General features: G+C 46.2%; 2 protein-coding genes across 6 annotated transcripts in view; one reads left to right on the top strand and one right to left on the bottom strand.

Moving 5' to 3' along the window:
* The window catches only part of ELP1 (elongator acetyltransferase complex subunit 1), a 127267-nt gene that overhangs the window by 2642 nt on the left and 105376 nt on the right, over window positions 1–19249 (bottom strand). For 3 of the 5 annotated variants that reach the window (XM_032786286.2, XM_032786284.2, XM_032786287.2), the window contains 5 exons: window positions 15669–15780; window positions 14909–15036; window positions 14278–14432; window positions 12594–12672; window positions 8276–9582 (listed from right to left, as the gene is read on the bottom strand). In XM_032786286.2, coding sequence (XP_032642177.1) covers window positions 9515–9582; window positions 12594–12672; window positions 14278–14432; window positions 14909–15036; window positions 15669–15780 — 542 coding nt within the window. In that variant the 3' untranslated portion in view covers window positions 8276–9514. Of the gene's footprint in view, window positions 1–8275; window positions 9583–12593; window positions 12673–14277; window positions 14433–14908; window positions 15037–15668; window positions 15781–19249 lie in introns of those variants that run through there. The other 2 variants (XM_075067448.1, XR_004374475.2) reach the window with 2 other exon arrangements.
* On the top strand, window positions 4992–8187 carry ACTL7A (actin like 7A). The gene has a single exon (XM_032786290.2). The coding sequence runs from the start codon at window positions 6199–6201 to the stop codon at window positions 7465–7467; it is 1269 nt and encodes a 422-aa protein (XP_032642181.1). The 5' UTR covers window positions 4992–6198; the 3' UTR covers window positions 7468–8187.

The raw sequence follows: 19249 nt of genomic DNA, 5'->3' as shown, positions 1-19249 counted from the left end.
ACAAGTTCACAACTAATTAGCGCAGCCACTGAAGAGCCCAAGCAGTATAAAAGGCTAACCTAGTGAGCAGGAAGAGGCTCCTCAATACTGCTGCTGTATGGTTGTGTTGTACCTGGAACTTACCAGGAGACAAAGAAAAACGTGGTGAAGGTAGCTTGGGGCTTACTTCACCACGTGGCCTTACCACACAGGGTCTCCCTGGAGAGGAAAGGGGAGTCCATTTCCAGGAACGAATACTTAATGGACTCTTCAATCTAGGGCTGTCAATTAATCAGAGTTAACTCACAAAATTAACTCAAATTTAATCACAATTAATTGCATTTATAACAATAGATACCAGTTGAAATGTGTAACATTTTTGAATGTTTTTCTGTATTTTCAATATTGATTTCAATTACAACACAAGATAGAAAGAGCACAGTGCTCACTTTATATTTTTATTACAAATATATGCACTGTAAAAATGATGAAACAGTATTTTTCAATTCACCTCATACAAGTACTGCAGTGCACTCTATGATGAAAGTGTAACTTATAAATGCAGATTAATTTTTTTGGTTACATAACTGCACTCAAAAACAAAACAGTGTAAAACTTTAGAGCCTTCAAGTCCACTCAGTCCCACTTCTTATTGTGCCAATCGCTATGACATTGACAGGAGATAATACTGCCTGCTTCTTATTTACAGTGTCACCTGAAAGTTAGAACAAGCGTTCTCGTGGCACTGTTGTAGCCAGCATTGCAAGAGATTTACCTGCCAGATGCGCTAACAATTCGTGCGCCTCTTCGTGCTTCAGCCATCATTCCAGAAGACAAGCTTCCATGCTGATGATGCTCATTTAAAAAAATGTGTCAGATTTGTGACTGTACTCCTTTAGGGAGAATTGTAGGTCTCTTGCTCTGTTTTACCCACATTCTGCCATATATTTCATGTTATAGCAGTCTCGGATGATGACCCAGCACATGTTCATTTTAAGACCACTTTCACAGCAGGTTTGACAAAACACAAAGAAGGTACCAATGTGAGATTTCTAAAAATAGCTACAGCACTCAACCCAAGGATTAAGAATCTGAAGTGCCTTCTAAAACCTGAGAGGGATGAGGTGTGGAGCATGCTTTCAGAAGTCTTAAAAGAGCAACACTCTGATGCAGAAACTACAGAACCCGAACCACCAAAAAAGAAAATCAATTTTCTGCTTGTAGCATCTGACTTAGATGATGAAAATGAACATGCGTCAGTCTGCTCTGCTTTGGATCATTATCAAGCAGAACCCATCATCAGCATGGACACATGTCCTCTGGAATGTTAGTTGAACCATGAAGGGACATACAAATCTTCAGTGCATCTGGCACGTAAATATCTTGCAACGCTGGCTACAACAGTGCTAAGAGAACGCCTGTCCTCACTTTCAGGTGACATAGTAAACAAGAAGCAGGCAGCATTATCTCCTGCAAATTGTAAACAAACTTGTTTGTCTGAGTGACTGACTGACCAAGAAGTAGGACTGAGTGGACTTGTAGGTGCTAAAGTTTTACATTGTTTTATTTTTTGAATGAAGGTTTTTTGTACAAAATTCTACATTTATAAGTTCAACTTTCACGATAAAGAGATTGCACTACAGTACTTGTATGAGGTGAACTGAAAAATACATTTTTTTTTACAGTGCAAATATTTGTAATGAAAAATTGTATTCTGTGTTGTAACTGAAATTAATATATTTGAAAATGTAGTAAGCATCCAAAAATATTTAAAATAAATGGTATCCTATTGTTGTTTAATCATGATTATTGTTTTAATTGCTTGGCAGCCCTAGTTGTAACACGATTCAAAAGCTGGAAGTTGAAGCTAGACAAATTCAGACGGGGAATAAGGCACATTTTTAATGGTGAGCATAATGAACTACTTGAACAACCTACCAAGGGTTGTGGTAGATTCTTCATCATTGACAATTTCTAAATCAAGGTGGGATGTTTTTTCTAACTGCTCTGCTCTAGGCATTATTGCGGGACAGGTCTCTGGCCCATGCTATACAGGAGGTCAGCCTAGATGATCCCAATGGTCCCTTCAGCATCTATTACATCTGTATCAGGTGCTTAGCAGAATTTTGCATAAGCATAAGCCACATTTACTCCTGTCATAACTATAAAGGGAAGGGTAGCAAGCCTCCTGTGTACAATATTATAAAATCCCTCCTGGCCAGACACACCAAAATCCTTTTGAGGCTTTGGGGGGTCACTCCCTCCTACAGTCCCCCTAGCTGGGATATTTGGGTTCACCTCCTGCCCTTTCTTCAGATTGTCCTTTACGTGGGCGACCCCTGCTCCTTCATCCCCTCCTGCAGCTTCTTTGCCTGGTATTCCCCACCTAGGCCTTGCTTTCTTAGCTTGTTGTATTTTTCTAGGGTTTTTGCTTTCCTGCTTCTCCTTGGCCCAGCCTTTCTGACCCACTTGCTTGGCTTGTTTCTGTTTAGAGTTTTCTCATATCGCACCTTGTGGGCTCTGGGTCCATGTTTAATCCCAGCCCCTCTTTTCCTCACTCCCCATTGAGGTTCCTTTTCCCCAGGCCTCCTTTCTTCTCCTTAAAGGGAATGTGTTCCACAGAGTCCCCATGACCACAGGATGGGGGAAGGTTTCCGCTACCCTGACCCCTTTCTATTGGAACCTCCCATATACCTACGTAGTCCAGTATAGCTGCCTTTAACACTTGGTGATTCGTGGCCTGCTCTTCACTCAATGCCACGTAAGCAGATTGCGTTTCTCATGCCAGGTAAGAGGCTAACCCCCATAATACTTTATCCCAGCTTGTACTAGCAGTGATTCTCTTGAACATCCATAGGAACACTGGATTATCCCCAGGGCTCATTTTAGAGTTCAAGGCCTGCTCCCTCTTGGCAAGAATTACGTTTTGTAATAACTGTGCTGTACCTGGGTCTGCTCCTTCATCAACTCCTGAAACACATGCTGTTGCTCTGCCTGCCATCCCAGCAGATTGTGACTTGGTCTGCTGGAATGTCGTCCGCATCCCCTTCTGAGCATGAACTCCTCCATCTTTTCCAGAGTCAGCCTGTCCTGTCACAGACCACCTCTCAAGCCTTCGTGGTTGTGGCTGACAGACGGATCCTGGACAAGCCCACACTTGTGAATGGGCTTCCCCCTTCCTCTCCAAGAAAACCCTGGCTGGTCAGCCCACTTTGTGAATGAAGCAGTGCACAGGTCCACCAAGATACTTTCACCATGTGTGTGTGTGTTTGCCTCCTCTTACGCTCCAGGTACATTTCAACTACATAGCAGCAGTTCTAAGAAGCCCTTTCCTGCTCCCTGGATTAGCCTTTTATACTGTCTGCTTTCCTTCCGGGATTCTTCAGCCAGTGGGCTCATTACTCATTAACTCATCAGGCTACCAGCAGGTGGAAGTGCACTGTCTGTTTCAGCTGCACCCAGTGCCTTAGGTGGTGGTGGTGATCAGGGTGCTGGCTTCCATAGAGCTTTGATCAGAGCCCTGTTACAGTTCCCAGGTCGGTATTTATAGTGTTGTGTGTATGAGGGGAGGGCACTTCCCTGTGGCTCCCGGTGACGTGTAAGTTGACTTCTCTCTCGGCTGTGTTCCTCTGACTGGGTCTGGCATGGTGATTGCCAAAATATTGTCAAAGTGATGTCCAGTCAAAGGGACTCTCTACTAAAAAGCCTCTGTGCCACCATACACAATACCTAGTGTAGCTCACTGAGATCGTGGATGCTTAACTCTCACACTTAGCTGAGCAGCAGGCCTGAAAGTCTAACCTCTGCAGAGGTCTCTAGACACAAGACCTGATTCTGAGAGGTGTTGAGCACCCACACGGCTAGGCTTTAAAATCTGCCTGTCTTGCTTTTGATGTAGTTCATAACCCAGTTGTTTAACAAAGCATACCTCTGATGTAAATCAAATTGTACTAAGGGTGTCTGGTCTCTTCCTCTGAGGGGCTCAATGCTGAAGTACTTTGTCAGAATCCAGAGCCTTCACCCTTGCAGGACTGCTGCTGCGAGCCCCGTATAGAACTTGTCTACATTAGACTGAGCAGGATGAATTGGTGACACTATTGGCTTTGCCATTCACAGCAAAAGAAAGCTAGTGTTATTTTAAGCGAAGACTAAGATACTGTTCTGCTCCTTGTGAACACTGCAGAGGAATCATCCAGCCCAAGGGACAGATATTCTTTCACATCTCAACAAGGACTGCTTTAGCCAAGCTGTCATGGTATAAATCCCCATTCTGAACCTTAGCGTCCAAAAGATGGGGTACCAGCATGAATTCCTCTAAGCTTAATTACCAGCTTAGAACCTGTAGCGCTGCCACCAACCAGGAATTCCAGTGCTGCACGGTCCTCCCAAAACCTTGGCCAGGACCCCAAGACCCAGACCCTCTGGATCTTAACACAAGGGAAAAGAAAACCCTTTCCTCACCTTGCCTCCGCTTCCCCTCCCGGTTCCCTGGAAGATCACTGGATTCAAACTCCTTGAATTTAAACAGAGAGGAAAATTCACCTTCCCCTCCCTTCTCTTTTCCCCTCCCAGCTCTTTCTGAGAGAGACGTAATCCTAGGAATTAGCCTCTCTCTCCCCCTTCCCTCCTTTCTCCCCACAATTCCCTGGTGAATCCAGACCCGTCCCCTGGGGTCTCACCAGAATTAAAAACATCAGGTTCTTAACAAGAAAGCTTTTAATTAAAGAGAGAAAAACAGTAAAAATTATCTTTGTAAATTAAAATGGATTAGGTACAGGGTCTTTCAGCTGTAGACACTGGAATACCTTCCCAGCCTAAGAATACAAGTACAAATTAAATCCTTTCAGCAAAATACACATTTGAATCCTTCCAGCCAATTACACAATTAAACTCCTTCCAGCAAATGCACGTTGCAATAAAAAACATAAGCCTAAGTCGCCTTATCTCCCTAGTACTTACTATTTGGAATCTATAAGAAACTGTTCAGGGGGATTGGAGAGAACCTGGTTGCACGTCTGGTCCCTCTGAGCCCCCAGAGAGAACAACCACCAACCACTAACAGCACACACAGAAACTTCCCTCCCTCCAGATTTGAAAGTATCCTGTCCCCTGATTGGTCCTCTGGTCAGGTGACAGCCAGGCTACTGAACTTGTTAACCCTTTACAGTCAAAAGAGATATAAAGTACTTCTGTTCTATTAACTCCTACTATCTGTTTATGACACAAGCCCTGGCACTAATGGATCTGGAGAGCCCCATCCCCCTTAGACAGCAGTCCCATGTCCCCTTCCCCTCTTAGATGGGGCAGAAACCAGTACTGGACCTTGCTGAAGGTGTTTCATATTGATGTTGTGATGGACAATGGTGCTGTTCAGTAGGAGGCAGCCTCATTTTGGTGGTTTACAACAGTGTCCCTGTTGTACCTCACTGCATGCCAAACCTCTTCATTAACTGACTGTTATGGCTCTGTATTTCTTAGTGGCAAACACGTAGATGGCAGGAATGGGGTGATAAGGCTAAAAAGGGCTATACAGCACAAGTCTGACTTTCTGTATTTCAGCATGTTCTTAAGCAAATCACCCATGCCCCATCACTGCGACAGGGTCCAGCAACACATGGGCTGTCTCTCGTTGTTGTTTTTTAAAATTACCACAATCACACAGTTTGAGAGATGGAAACCTGTTGAATGTTAACAAATCAGGCCCCAAAGGAATATTTGTTAGTAAATGACTTTAAAAAAGATCTAGACCTTCTCAGGAGGAGGCTGGGGAGGAAGCAGCTTGTTTCCTTGAAAAAAATGTAGTTGACGCTAGTGCTAGACATGTCCTAGAATAATCCGTTTTATGTGCATTGCAGACATGCCTGCTTGCTGTATCTGCACCCATCGCACCTCCACAGCCAGTAGCAGCAGGGGGGAACGTTGGCACAGACCAGCCCCCTTGTCACCTACTACTTACTCAGAGCCGGTTTAGGCTCTCTGGTGGCAGAAACAGCTGCAGGCAAACCCCAATAGCTCTCTGGTATGCTAAACAAGCAGTGTATGTGCCCCAAAAGGCCTCAAGTAGAGAAGAGTTCTGAAATACTAAGCTGTAGCCCAAAGGGCAGCAGGCAGCTGATGTCACAATCAGTGAGGTCAGTGGCATGAAAGTTCCAAAATTACCCCTGGTATTTCTCGGCTTGCCATGGCTTCTGCCAGCACTGTCAAAGGGAATCCACATCCATGACAAAAGGAAAGGAAATGTCTGTCAAAGGAAGCACCAGTTCTGTAGCAGTAGCAACAATCCAGGAAGGTCCTGCAAAACGGGCGGTACTGGTTAGGGCCAGTAAAAAGCCTCCAGAGGATAGCGCGTCATCAACTCAGGGAAGCCCCAAGATTGTGAAGGCGACTAGAGCAGTGATCATAGACATTGGCACAGGTTACTGTAAGTGTGGATTTGCTGGAGAGCCTCGTCCCTCCCATGTTATTTCATCTACAGTGGGCAAGCATTTCCAAGAGACTGCTAAAACGGGGGACAATCGCAAAGAAAGCTTTGTTGGAAAAGAACTTCAGGATGTGAAAATACCGCTAAAACTGGTCAACCCCTTGAGACATGGCATAGTGGTTGACTGGGATTGTGTCCAAGACATTTGGGAATACATTTTCCACAAAGAGATGAAGATTCAGCCAGAGGAGCATGCTGTACTGGTATCAGACCCTCCACTGAGTCCTACCACCAACAGGGAGAAATATGCTGAGATGCTGTTTGAAACGTTCTGCACTCCTGCCATGCATATCGCCTACCAGTCCAGATTATCTATGTATTCATACGGAAAGACCTCCGCTCTTGTGGTAGAAAGTGGCCATGGTGTTTCATATGTGGTCCCTATCTATGAAGGTTATACTATGCCAAGCATTACTGGACGTGTAGACTATGCTGGATCAGACCTTACCCAGTACCTCATGAAGTTATTAAATGAGGCGGGGAAAACATTTACTGGGGAACAACTAAGTGTGATAGAAGACATCAAGGAAAAATGTTGCTATACGTCTCTGGACCTTCAGCATGACATGAGTTTGCCTCTCCGGAAACAGCAGGTTGATTATGAACTTCCAGATGGGCACCTAATTCCCATTGGCAAAGAGAGATTCCTGTGTGCTGAAATGCTCTTTAAACCATCCTTGATAGGATCACAGCAGCCAGCGCTTCCATTGCTGACAATGACCTGCCTCAATAAATGTGACGTTGATCTCAAGAAGAAGCTGATGGGCAATATCTTGCTGTGCGGAGGTTGTACCATGCTGAGGGGTTTCCCTGACCGCTTCCAGAGCGACCTGACCAAGATGTGCCCCAATGATAACCCCATTGCAGCAGCATCCCCTGAGAGAAAGTCTTCTGTCTGGACTGGAGGGTCAATTTTGGCATCACTCAAGGCCTTTCAGCAGCTCTGGGTTTACAGAAGAGAATATGAAGAACAGGGTCCTTTCTTCATCTACAGGAAATGCTTTTGAGTACAGAGTGGACAGGATTGAGCTTAAAATCATTACTGCCACCCAGAGGGGACTGTAGATGTCTGAGAACCTCTGTTTCTTTCTTAGATACTGGTAACAAACCGAGCTGCTAAACTGGAGTTTGGATCTGTGTTCCACTGTGGCTGTATTAAACGTTCATAGCATTCTGTGTTGTACATTAACAACTTTTATCTCACTGTTTCATACGAATTTTCACAGTAGCCTATTTGACAAAAGAGGATTTACCACTATCAAAGGGACAGAGCAGCTGGTTCAGTCCCATTGTCTATTGCAGTGGTTTTCAGCCTGTGGTCCGGGGACACAGACTGTCTAAGATTTTCAAAGGGCTCCCCACCTCCATTTGATTTTTTTTTTTACGGATCTGCAAATGAAAAAAGGTTAAACCCCTGATTAAGTGATATAGAAAAACAGCACCACTTCCAGGATCTACAGTGAGTCTGCTGCTGACCACCAGCTATGGTTGCAATGAAATTTTTCTAACTAATAGGTTACCCCTTAGTGCCCAAAATGGGTCTGGGCTCGTAGACTAGAGTTTCAGATTCACTGAACATGTAGTTCCATGGTCCACTCAAGGTCTCCAGCAATCCCCTGGCTCTGGGCAGGGACCTTTGTCCTACTCTTTTTTTGGGGGGGGGCGCAGAGGGGCAGCTTAAGGGTGCACAGCCCCTGCCTTATGTTGTGATATCCTCAACAAGCCAGTCTGCCTAAGGGTCTGCACCTGCGCATTGCTTTCTTTGAGGCCTATGAACAGTGCATAGTCAGCACTTACAAGTTACCACACAGCTCCTTCGAAGCAAGCACGTTTATTCTTAAGGTAAAACAATTACAGCTGAAACATCATAAAAAAAACAATAGCTGGATTTAAACACACTCTGTAGGGCCCTAGTACGCTGAAGTCTTTTCAACCCTTCCACAAGGGTTGAGGCCCCCCTGGAGAGAAGGTCTTGTTCATTTGCTGGATTAGAAAGAAGGCCCTGTGGCAGTTTAGATGCAGCCCTTCTACACCAGAAGCCCTTTTCTTTGTCTGCTGCTCTCAGGAAAACCCAGTAGCTGCAAGCCGTCAGTTACCGGGGGTGGTGTGGCTTGAGTGAGTCCCGCTAATCACTCTCCCAGGTGTAGAGCTGGGGCAACCCTTCCCTGTGGAGCTGCACACAGGCCCTGGCCCTGTAGTCCATAAACCATTCATAACCTACATGCAGTTGCCATGTCTGTCCCCTTCAGGCTGTGGAGTCCCAGTGGAATTCTGCACAGGAGATTTGCTAGCTGTAGATTTATTCTGTGAGCCTGATGAAAATGGTAAGTCACTGGTACCTGGCTTGTGTGCGCCAGGGAGAACATTCATAGACCCCAGCTATGTGAAAGCTCACGTCTGTATCCAGGAGGCTGTGGACAGTCTGATCTGAAGTGCTCATGCAAAACAACATTTGTCCAACAAAAAGACTCAGGGCAGTTTGGGGACACAGTTTAAGCAATATCTTTATTATGCTCTGTTTTGGTAAGAGGAGAGGTTGTGTACAGTAATCACTGACACAGCCAATGTGCCATAGTCTGCTCTAACGTACAGCAGTGTAAGCCTAGGGCCATATTTGCTGCTGGTGTAAACTGACATAGATGCACTGAGGACCTACTTGCCTAGAGTACAGTAGCTCTATTGCAGTCAATGGTGTGACAAGACAGCATTTGGCTAATGTCTTGTAACAGCCATCCAACTTTAAACAGCAGAACAAAGCTCAGGGCAGCAGGGAGACTGTTGCTCTGTTCAACATTCTTAAAAAAATGCATCAGCTAGACTATTAGGGATACAGGATCAAAAAGGTAAAACTGGGCTATTGACAATGACAAATGTCTGAACGGTCATGGCAGCAGTGAGGTACTGCAGGCAGGAAGCCTGGCTTGAGTGAGTGAGTGAGTGAGTGAGTGTGTGTGTGTGTGTGTGTGTGTAAATAAAAGGGAACAAAACGAAGGGGACATACTGAGCTTACAATAAACGACAGCTGAGAGTCCAGCAGGATTTCTTGGCCTCAGGTTACTGTAAGAGATTCAGTTTCCACTGGATGTTTTTATTGAGTTTTGGAGGAATAAGAAGTTCTGCATCTGAAAGGCAAGAGAAGAGAAGGTAAGGTAAGGTTACCTGAAGTTCCCTTAGGAGCTGAACACTGGAAAGCCACCATAACTCTTCTTTCGCTGCCCATCAATGGTTGCCGACAAGCTTTCAAACAGATGAGAGTTTCTCTTTTAGGAGACTGGCCTAAGGGGGTTGAAAGGAAGAAGTCTGTCTAAGTGGGGCTCAGCAGGACCACTCCAGTTAGAGGGCCTCAAGAGGCATGTGACACATGTAGCGATTTACAACTTGGCCAATCTAACTATTTTGGGACTGAGATGGGTTTGCCAGATTTCACCCCAAGCAAAAGCATTTCTACAGATACCATTGTGACACTAGTAGACCAGGTGCCAGCTGAGCACTGAAACCAGACCAGATCACCTGTTAGTGTTGTTCAAGACAGGTGTTAGACTATAAAATGCTTGTAAGGTGCTGCATGCAACTTGTAATGCTTGTAAACCATGCTATAAGGTAATATGTAAGTTTTGCTTTATAACTGTAAAAATGCCTGCTCTGAACTTGTGCACTGAGGTAGGACGAGTGGCTCCCAACCCCTCAAGGACGACTACCAAGATAATGGGCCCCTGTGAAACAAAGACTGGGTTGATGGTCCTCTTACACCCATGAAGGTGCTACGTGCAAGACAACTCATCCCATCAGCTTGAATTCTGGAAGGAAGGCAGGGGGAAGGGAAGAAAGCCAACATGAAAATTCTTCATCTCTGCTGTATGGACCGTCACAGGGCTAGAGCTAGGAAACGAAAGCAGAGATCTCCAGGCTCAACCTGGGTTAGTCCTAAAAGACAATCAGTGCTGACTGATTACTGCAACTTGTCACCTTTTGGAACCACAGTCTAACTCATTTGTGTATATCTGTTGCCTTCTTTAACCTGTAACTAACTCATTTCTTTTTCCTAGTTAATGAACCCTTAGTTAGTTTACTATAGAGTTGGCTATGAACGTTGTCCTTGGTGTGAGATACAAACAGACCTGAGGGTAAGTGACTGGTCTCTTGAGACTGGGAGCAACGTGAATCTTTTGTGATTCTTGGTGTAAGTGACCATTTATCACTTAGTCCCAGCTTGCCTGGGCAGCAAGGTAGACTGGAGTGCCCAAGGGGACCCTCTGTGACTCCATGGTAAGACTACTATAGTGCTTCAGGAGTTCACATTTGTTACTGGGTGGTTGGTGAAATCTAATTCTAGAACATACCACCGGTTTGGGGTGTCTGCCCTGCTTTTGACAGTGTCCTCTGAATAGGCGCACGCAGTCGTGAACAGCTCCAGACAGCCCGACAACCATCGCCACCAGTAACCCCTCTGTGGCAAGGCAAAGAAACGCTTTCTGACAAAGCCCATAAACTAGCCCTGCTCCTGACATTTTAGTTTTTCATTTTCCTCTTAAAAGTGCACTGCTGCTCGAAGAGAAAAGCCAAAAATGGCATTGTGGAGTTCTAAGTTCACCAGCTCAATTATTCCACCTCAAACGTCTCCACTCACACAAGGAAAACATTTCTGTTGACAGTAAGCCTGCAAACCCAATGTGGGACCTCATCAAGTTGGATTCTTTCCTTCTTGTAGATCTTGCTAGCAATACATGCTCTTCAGGCCAAAGCAAATTCTTCAAAACCCAGTGCACACCAACACTGCAACAGGTTAATACAGGTGTAACCAGTAGGGGGAGGATGGAAGAACCCAGTTCACCCTCCTCCATTGTGTGGGTTCTGCAATGCTAACACCCAACAGAGGAGTAGGAAAAGCAGTACACATCCTTCCTGTGCGAGTAATGATGAAAGGGGTCCTGGCTAGTGGTCTTTACAGGCCTATTACTCTAGCTATGAGAGATAAGGTAGTGGTCTCAGTCCAATTCTCAGTGGACAGGCAACACATCATAGCACACGATAACACAACCAGCTTCTTGTTGGAAGTCTACAGTGAGGATGTCATGCACCTAGTTGGCATGAAGACATAGCTATCCTCTAACCTGAAGCCCTTCCAGAAGAGGGGTGGGCAGCTGGCAGGGCAGCATGGAGGGGGTGCTATGGCTACCCTATAGGCATAGGATTCCACTGATCATCATCTAACACCTTCCATAGCACTGATGATCATTTGGACAATGTTCTGAAGGAGCAGAATGATGCAGTGGAATGGGCTGGGTTCTTTTGAGCCAGTGCTTATTCCAGCTGAAAGATCTCCCCTGGCAGCAGAAGGCTTAGGAATACAGTTGAGCGAATAATGGATTTTTTGGTGCAGGGATCAAATAAAAAAAAATCCAGTTTAATACGACACCAAACCAACTTTTTCAGTTTTTTCCCCCATCAAATGAAAGACTCAAATTTTGTTTTGAATCGACTGAAATGTTTTGGGTCAATTTGAAACTAGATTTGGGGGAGAAGGGTGTTTCAGTTAGTTTGTTTCAAGTCAACCAAAACAAAGACTAAAAATAACCCCCCCCCCCAACCTTTTAGTTTTGATTTGATCACTTCTGGGTGTTTTCCGACTCTTTTTTAAATGGGCCACATTTGAATTTGACACAAAACATTTAGACTTTTAAATTGTGTTTTTTCTTGACCAGAACGATTATTCATCAGCCCAAATTTACAGATAGCTTTGGGGCACCAAAAATGCATTTTTTGACTAAAAATCTTGTGTCAAAAAAAACATCACCCAGCAGGCATAAATGATTTATGATTTAAGCCAGACCACCTAAATAATCTCCCTTCTCCTTAAATTTCCAGCTCCTGTGAAGCAGGAACCTGGTCTGTCTGGTCAGGTGTAAGTGCTATGCACTCCTAGCATAACAACATTGCCACAGGAATTCATGAAGGGAGAAGTGTAACCCTTACAAGAGACACATCTGTTTAATGCCAGAAACACGACTGACTTACCAAATGAATCTCCAAACTGCATCCCTAGGCCATAGCTCTGTAACGTAGCTAGCCCTAATGACGTCACCAGTGGAGATATCCTGCACCTACGATTAGTATGCCATATGCTTTAACTAACCTTGTACTGCAGGAGCTGCAATTCTTTGCTGTTGATAGGCGGCCATAATGCTATTTGCTGTTGAATTGGGGCCCAGGACCTGTGGAATAGGTAATATTGGCACATCAGCAATACTCAAGTCCTTTATAACAATGAAGCAGAAGATTCCAAAACCAAGCTCCCCAAGATCCACCCAACTGGCAGTTCTGCCTGTTGCCACTGAAATAGCTAGTGCTCCCTTTGCAGGATGGGAGCTTGCTTGATACGGGCATTGGCTTCAAAGGGAGATCTGCACTCCTGCCCCTCCCCCCCACGACAATGCTTGGCCTTTTCGGCAGATGATGCTAATAGCACGTATCCATCCATCTGCAGCTGAACTCAGGGCTGCCCAAACAGCTGTTATCAGATTCAGAACCAGTGCAGGGCTCTGTGACAAACTGTGTGATGAGACTATTGCATAGAGGCTAGTGCAGGAAGATAAAGCTGCACAACACTGCTGCAATCTAAGGGCACCACCAGAGGAGACAGAGCACCCTGGGAGCCACTCTATCAGTGATCTGTAAGAGCTGGTGGTTAACACTGAAAGAGCCTACTGAAGCCCTGTGCAAAGATAGCAGTTGGGACTGGCAGGAATGGCATCATTGGAGCACCTGGACTTCAGGACCACACGTGAGATCTTTTCCACACCCATGTGCCAGCCCCCTTTGCTGTGGCAGTGTTGCCAACTCTTCAGATTTTAATCACAAGTCTTGTGATATGTGTCTGTGTCTTTAAGGCAGGTGACTGCAGGAGAACCTCAACTTGCATTAAAAATAAGTTTCTAGCCCTGGCACTTAGGGAGAACAGTTTCAAAATGTGACCTGAGTTAACCTTAAAGGCTGGGAAACCAGAAAGCATGGAAAAAAATCTCTCACATTTTCATATTTTTGAAGAGTTTTGTGATTTTAAGCTTGTCATGATATTGCCATTTGGGGCTGCCAATACTGTAGGAAGTCTCCATCTCCTCCTCCTTTTCTGTCCCATTCATCGTGGGGCATGTATATATTGTACAAGAGCAAGGGCACTACGGAGACTAAAGTGATAGTATTGGTAACGTTAATATTTGAAGTCCAGTGGAGGTAAGACACGTTAGCGGTTAATTCAGGATGTTAACAGTTCAACCATTATAAGGATTTCTTTGCTCAATTATAAACGTATAAACAAAGAGTATATTGCACTGACTGCCAATTGCTTCACTTAACACAAAGTTTTAATATGAAGTCAGTGCATTGAATATGGAAGGAACACACAAGCCATCAAAGTCCCCTAGCTCTCTTGATCCAGTCGGATCACTCCTAACCAGCACCGGAGACAGCAGGCAGTGCACATGCTGGCTGGCAGCCAAGGGTCTGAGCAGTGGGAAGGTGCAGCACTCCTACAGAAATACACTGTCTAGGAGAAAGAACAGGAGTACTTGTGGCACCTTAGAGACTAACAAATTTATTGTAGCATAAGCTTTCGTGGGCTACAGCTCACTTCATCTAGGAGGTTTATCTGACATGCTGCAACAAGGGGCAGATCTGGAGACCTACATGCAACCGACTGCAGTCAGTTTATCTGAGTTAAAGACTCCAGGGTTTGTCTCTACAAACAATACCACAGCACCACAAATTTGTAAGTTGCAAACAGCGACTCAGGTCACAACCATCAGGGAGCAAGCACCTACTGGGTTCGCAGGATTCTGTTGCAGGTCTGTGGTCCAGATCTCCGGGAGTGACCTCTCTATCAACTGCAAAGCTTCTTCCAGGGCCTCCTGCAGCTCCCTTGCTGGTTCATCGTATCCAAAGAGCACAAGCCCCTTTAATAAGCTGTGCACTTCACCTGCGAGGAAGAGATCAGAGCAAGCTCCATCACAGCAATCAACCAGGTTCACTAAGCAAGGTGCGGTGCTGTTCTAGCACTGGGGACAGAGAGAAAGGAGCAGCGGAACACAGCTGCTGTTTTCCTGCTGTTACCTCTGCTGCCAGGTGGACTCAGCATGAGGGGAGCGCTCTTCACATTAGCGCAGCCCAGCTCATCTCACTCTGATTCTTTACACCTGGGGGCTGGGACTATTTTTTTACTCATCAGAGCAGTGACAGCTACAGAGGTTTGGACTAGCAAAGCCAATCAATAGTCCTGATCCTGGCTCCTTGCCAAGGTGTCTCTGGGGAAGAGGCTGCTCTCTTCAGCGACCCCCTCCCCCACTCTCGAGGCTTGGGCAGTAGCTACTCTTTGCATCCCATCCTTCAAGATCAGAAGGTGGCATCTGGCCTCAGACAGCCAGATGCTGGCTTGGCTCAGCCAGGGGGCCTTACCCTTCATGTTCTCAGTAGCGCGGATATTTTCTCCCAAGGCCTCTAGAAGGGCCAGGTCCTCCAGAGGGCTCCCTTCCTTCAGACTGTGACGCTTGCGCTCTGCCTTGCGACGGTTCTTGGAGGATCGTCTAGAAGAAAGGAATGTCCAATATCACAATGGGCAACAGAACGGGACGGAACAACCAGCATTTCTTTTTCCTCTTACAAGAGGAAGTCATAATTCCCAGCCGCCCTCTGGTCTCTGTCTCCTCCAATAAAGCCTGCAAACAAACGCATCTTAACAGGGTACGTACACCTCTTGCTAAAACATGCAAAAGACAGGTGGGCTGCCAGCCAAGGCACAGACTGAGCACTGGCTTCCCACCTGCACCCACTGCCTGCTGGGTGTGGCTGCCAAGGAGCTGGTCCTGAGGATGGGTCTGTTTGCTTTGGTGCTCCCTCGAGTAGCCAAGCAGCTGCTGTACAGGGGCTGTACCAGCTTTTATGGCAGCTGGACAGATCTTGCTGCTTGTGTCACTGGAATGGCACTAAGGGGCTGGACTGCAGCAGAAACTCTGACCCAGCCTGCAGGACCAGCTTTGCCTGCAGCACATTTCTTCTTTTTAAACCAAGTTCTAAAACTGCTGGTGCACTCTCATGTCTGCACCCATAGCCCTGTAGTAGTGAGATTCCATCACTGCGTAAGGGTGCAGATGGAGTTAGATCCAGCCACACATTCCACCATGAACAGCTGCAATCTGGTTTGAGGGCAGGGACATACGCAGATATCCTTGAGTTACTGTGTGAGTATTTGCCACTCATGTCACTGGCTGTCACGATGCTGCTGGTTTCGGAAATAAGGTCTGCCTCCAGACAGTTTGGTGTCTCATCGTCTGCAAAACAAATTAGCAACAAGTTAGACCTTCCCTCGATCCCAATGAAGGTGGAGGTTATTTTACAAGCACCAGAGGGAAAATACAACAGCACATGGTTACACTGAGACCAGGAGATGCCAATGGGTAGTCCATGGGTGGGACACAGGACATCCTAGCTCCAAGCAGGGTCTGTCTGGAGAAGTCGAAGTACCATGGAAATATGGAGAATGGGACCATTCCTCATTTATCTCCAACTTTCCCTCCACAAGGAACAGTCTTACATGGGACCTCTACTGCTGGACCAGTCCCCTGGTGGCACTGGGAGAGCCCCTGTCCCAGTCAGGCTCTCCCAGGACATGGTAGAGGGCAGCTGTAAGATATGGCCCTCATCCCCCTACCCTTGGTGGTGATCATGATCTTTCAATAGCGAAGTCAGAGAGAACAGAGACTTAGCTGGGCTATGTTTACCCCTGCAGCAGGACGAGGAGGTTAGTTACCTGTACAGTACTTTGAATTCAAAACATTTTGCTGATATGAGTGTTCCCCAGAAGGATGCGCACACCTATACACTCTGGACAGGAGACTGTAAAGCAGTGTCTGTGGGCCTGGCAGAGCAGCTCCTCGTGGTCCCATACAAGGGCACACAGGGAGGTGCAGACCCACTGCCACTCAGTTCCCTCTCAACCACCAAGTCAGACACACCACGGCAGAGGGGAAGGAGGGTAGCAGGCGAAGCACCCACTGGGATAAAACATCTTGGAGAACTCATTCCCGTGCATGTAAATAATCTCTCCTTCGAGTGTGTGTCCTTCTGGGTGCTCCATCGTAGCAGACTCCCAAACTGTAACTCAACATGGAGGTGAGTGGTGAGGAGGCAAATCCAAGGCAGACTGGAGGATTAACCAAGTGACACATCAGCTCTGAAAGCTGGTAAAATAATGCAATGCTTGGCAAATGTATGGATGAGGACCAAGTTGCAATCCTGCAGATTTCCTCAACTGCAACAACTTTCAGAGAGGCTATAAATGTGGACTGAGCTATCGGGGAGTGTGCTATCACTTCATGAGGGGGCTGTATTCTGGCAGTCTCATAGAATGTTAAAATGCAACCCGAGACCCACGTTGATAATCTTTGCATTGAAATAGGCTGCCCTTTCATCCTTTCGGCAAAGGAGACAAAGAGTCTGGGAGAGGTACTGAAGGCCTTGGGTCTGTGTAAGTAGAAGGCAAAAGTCCTTCTGATGTAGTGTGTGCAGGTTAGATTCCTGTCTGGAGGCATGAGGCTTTGGATAAACACTAGTAGACTAATTTCCTGATTAACATGGTGTTCCAAAGAAATCTTAGGGAGAAAATGAGGATAGGACATAGTGTAACCATATCCTGGTAGAAAGTAGTCAAAGGTGTGTCTGCCATGAGTGCACCAAGTTCTCTCATTCGTCTAGCTAAAGTGATAGCTATAAGGAATGAGGTGCAGGAGAGTACAGATAGTTACTGGTTTCCTTAAAGTGCTGAGTATGAAATTAAGGTCCTATGGGGTAGCAGGTTCCATACAGAGGGAAGCCCTTAAGGAACCTGGTCATAATAGGAAGGACAAACACTGAAAAGCCCTCAATGGCCAAGTGGAAGGATGAATCTGACTGAGCTCACTGACAAAACTGGCGTCCAAGTCCAACAGGTAGTCTAGGATCTAGGAGAGAAGAACTTCTGAGGCTTGACAAGAGTTAAGAGAACATCAGGGATGGAAATGTTTCTGATTCTGCAGGTAAGTTCTGCAAGTAGTAGGTTTACAGGACACCCTTTTTAAGGGGAAGGCAGAGAGGTGAAGGAAGTTCGAGAACCACACCTGGCGCAGCCATGACGATGCTATGAGAACAAGCCTTGCTCTTTCCTGTCACAGTTTGATCAAGGTCTTGAGAATTATAGGTGGAGGCAAGTAAATGTACAGCAGAATATGGCTCCATGGTGTTATCAGGGCATCTCCCAATTAATTGCAGTTGTGTCCTCCCTTGGAGCACAGCTGGTTGGGAGAGCAAAGATGTCCGCTCTGGGGAGACCCCACTTTTGGTAGATGCTCTGGAAGACAGAATGATGCAAGTTCCTGCTTAGGGAGTCCGCAATTGTGTTCTGGAGGCCTAGTAGAACTCTTGATGGCTTATCTATCTGATGGGAAAAGCACCAATTCCAATTTTAGCAAGTCTACACATAAGGAATGGGAAGTTGCACTTGCTTTGTTGGTGGATATGACACATTTCTGCCCTACTGTCCAGCCTTATCCTGACAAAGTGGCCCTGTATGTTGTGAAGGAAGTGTTCATAAGCATAGCAGATGGCTCTCAGTTCAAAGGGTGTTGATGTGAAGCATAATCTCTTGTGAGGACCACCTGCCCTGAGTTGTGGGCCCTGAAGGTGGCCCCCCAACCCAAAAGAGAGGAATCCATTGTGAGTATTTTTGATGGTGGAGAGTGTGAAAATGGGGTTCCCTTGCAGCCTGGCAATGGGTCCTTCCACCAGCTGAAAGCCCAGAATTCAGGGGTACTGTTAAGTATGTGGAGAGACTGTGCCGGTCCACATGTGAAGGCAGTTGACGCACGGTCTTGCATGAGATGTGACAAAACATGGATGCCAACACATGACCTAGGAGTTGTAAGGAGGTACTTGCAGTTATTTGCAGACTGCCTTGTAGTGTACAGTTTAAACCTAGACATGGTGGAGAAACTTTCTTTGGATAGGTAGGCTTTGGCAGTTAGGGACTCTGGCTCCAATGCAGTGCATCCTCTAGACTGGAGTCGGTGTAGATTTCTTCAGATGGATACAAAGATCCAAAGAATGAAATAGGGCTAGTGCCTTTGAGGTTGCTGACTGGCCCTCTAGAACTGATGGACCCCGAGGAGCGAGTCATCCAAGTATGGGATTTCTGTGGCGATCCCCTGACGTAGATGGGCTGCTGCCATCAAGAGGACCAAAGGGGAAGACTCATTACTGGTAATGATCTGAGCCTATTTGGAAATGCAGAAAATGCTTGTGGAAGGGGAGAATCACTACAAGAAAGTAGGTGTCCTAGAGACTGAGGATGACGAACCACTCCTCCAGATCTAGGGACAGAATTACGGTGGCTGGTGTCATGACCCTGAAGTATTATGAAGGGACACGGGTATTCAATTTTCTGAGATCAAGTATTAGTCTTGACCATCTGCCCCATTGGAGGAGGGATAGCTCGGTGGTTTGAGTATTGGCCTGCTAAACCCAGGGTTGTGAGTTCAGTCCTTGAGGTGGCCACTTAGGGATCTGGGGCAAAATCAGTACTTGGTCCTGCTAGTGAAGGCAGGGGGCTGGACTCGATGACCCTTCGGGGTCCCTTCCAGTTCTAGGAGATGGGTATATCTCCATTATACATATACAACTAGGAAATAGCTGGAATAGAACTGAACCTCAGGGGGAACTGGCTTGATTGCCCCCAAGAACAGGAGAGATTGGACCTCCTGCTCTAAG

Source organism: Chelonoidis abingdonii, chromosome 6 (assembly GCF_003597395.2).
Source record: "Chelonoidis abingdonii isolate Lonesome George chromosome 6, CheloAbing_2.0, whole genome shotgun sequence".
NCBI lineage: Eukaryota > Metazoa > Chordata > Testudines > Testudinidae > Chelonoidis > Chelonoidis abingdonii.
The sequence above is the reverse complement of the archived record's forward strand: the minus strand, read 5'-3'. Positions and strand labels throughout refer to the sequence as shown.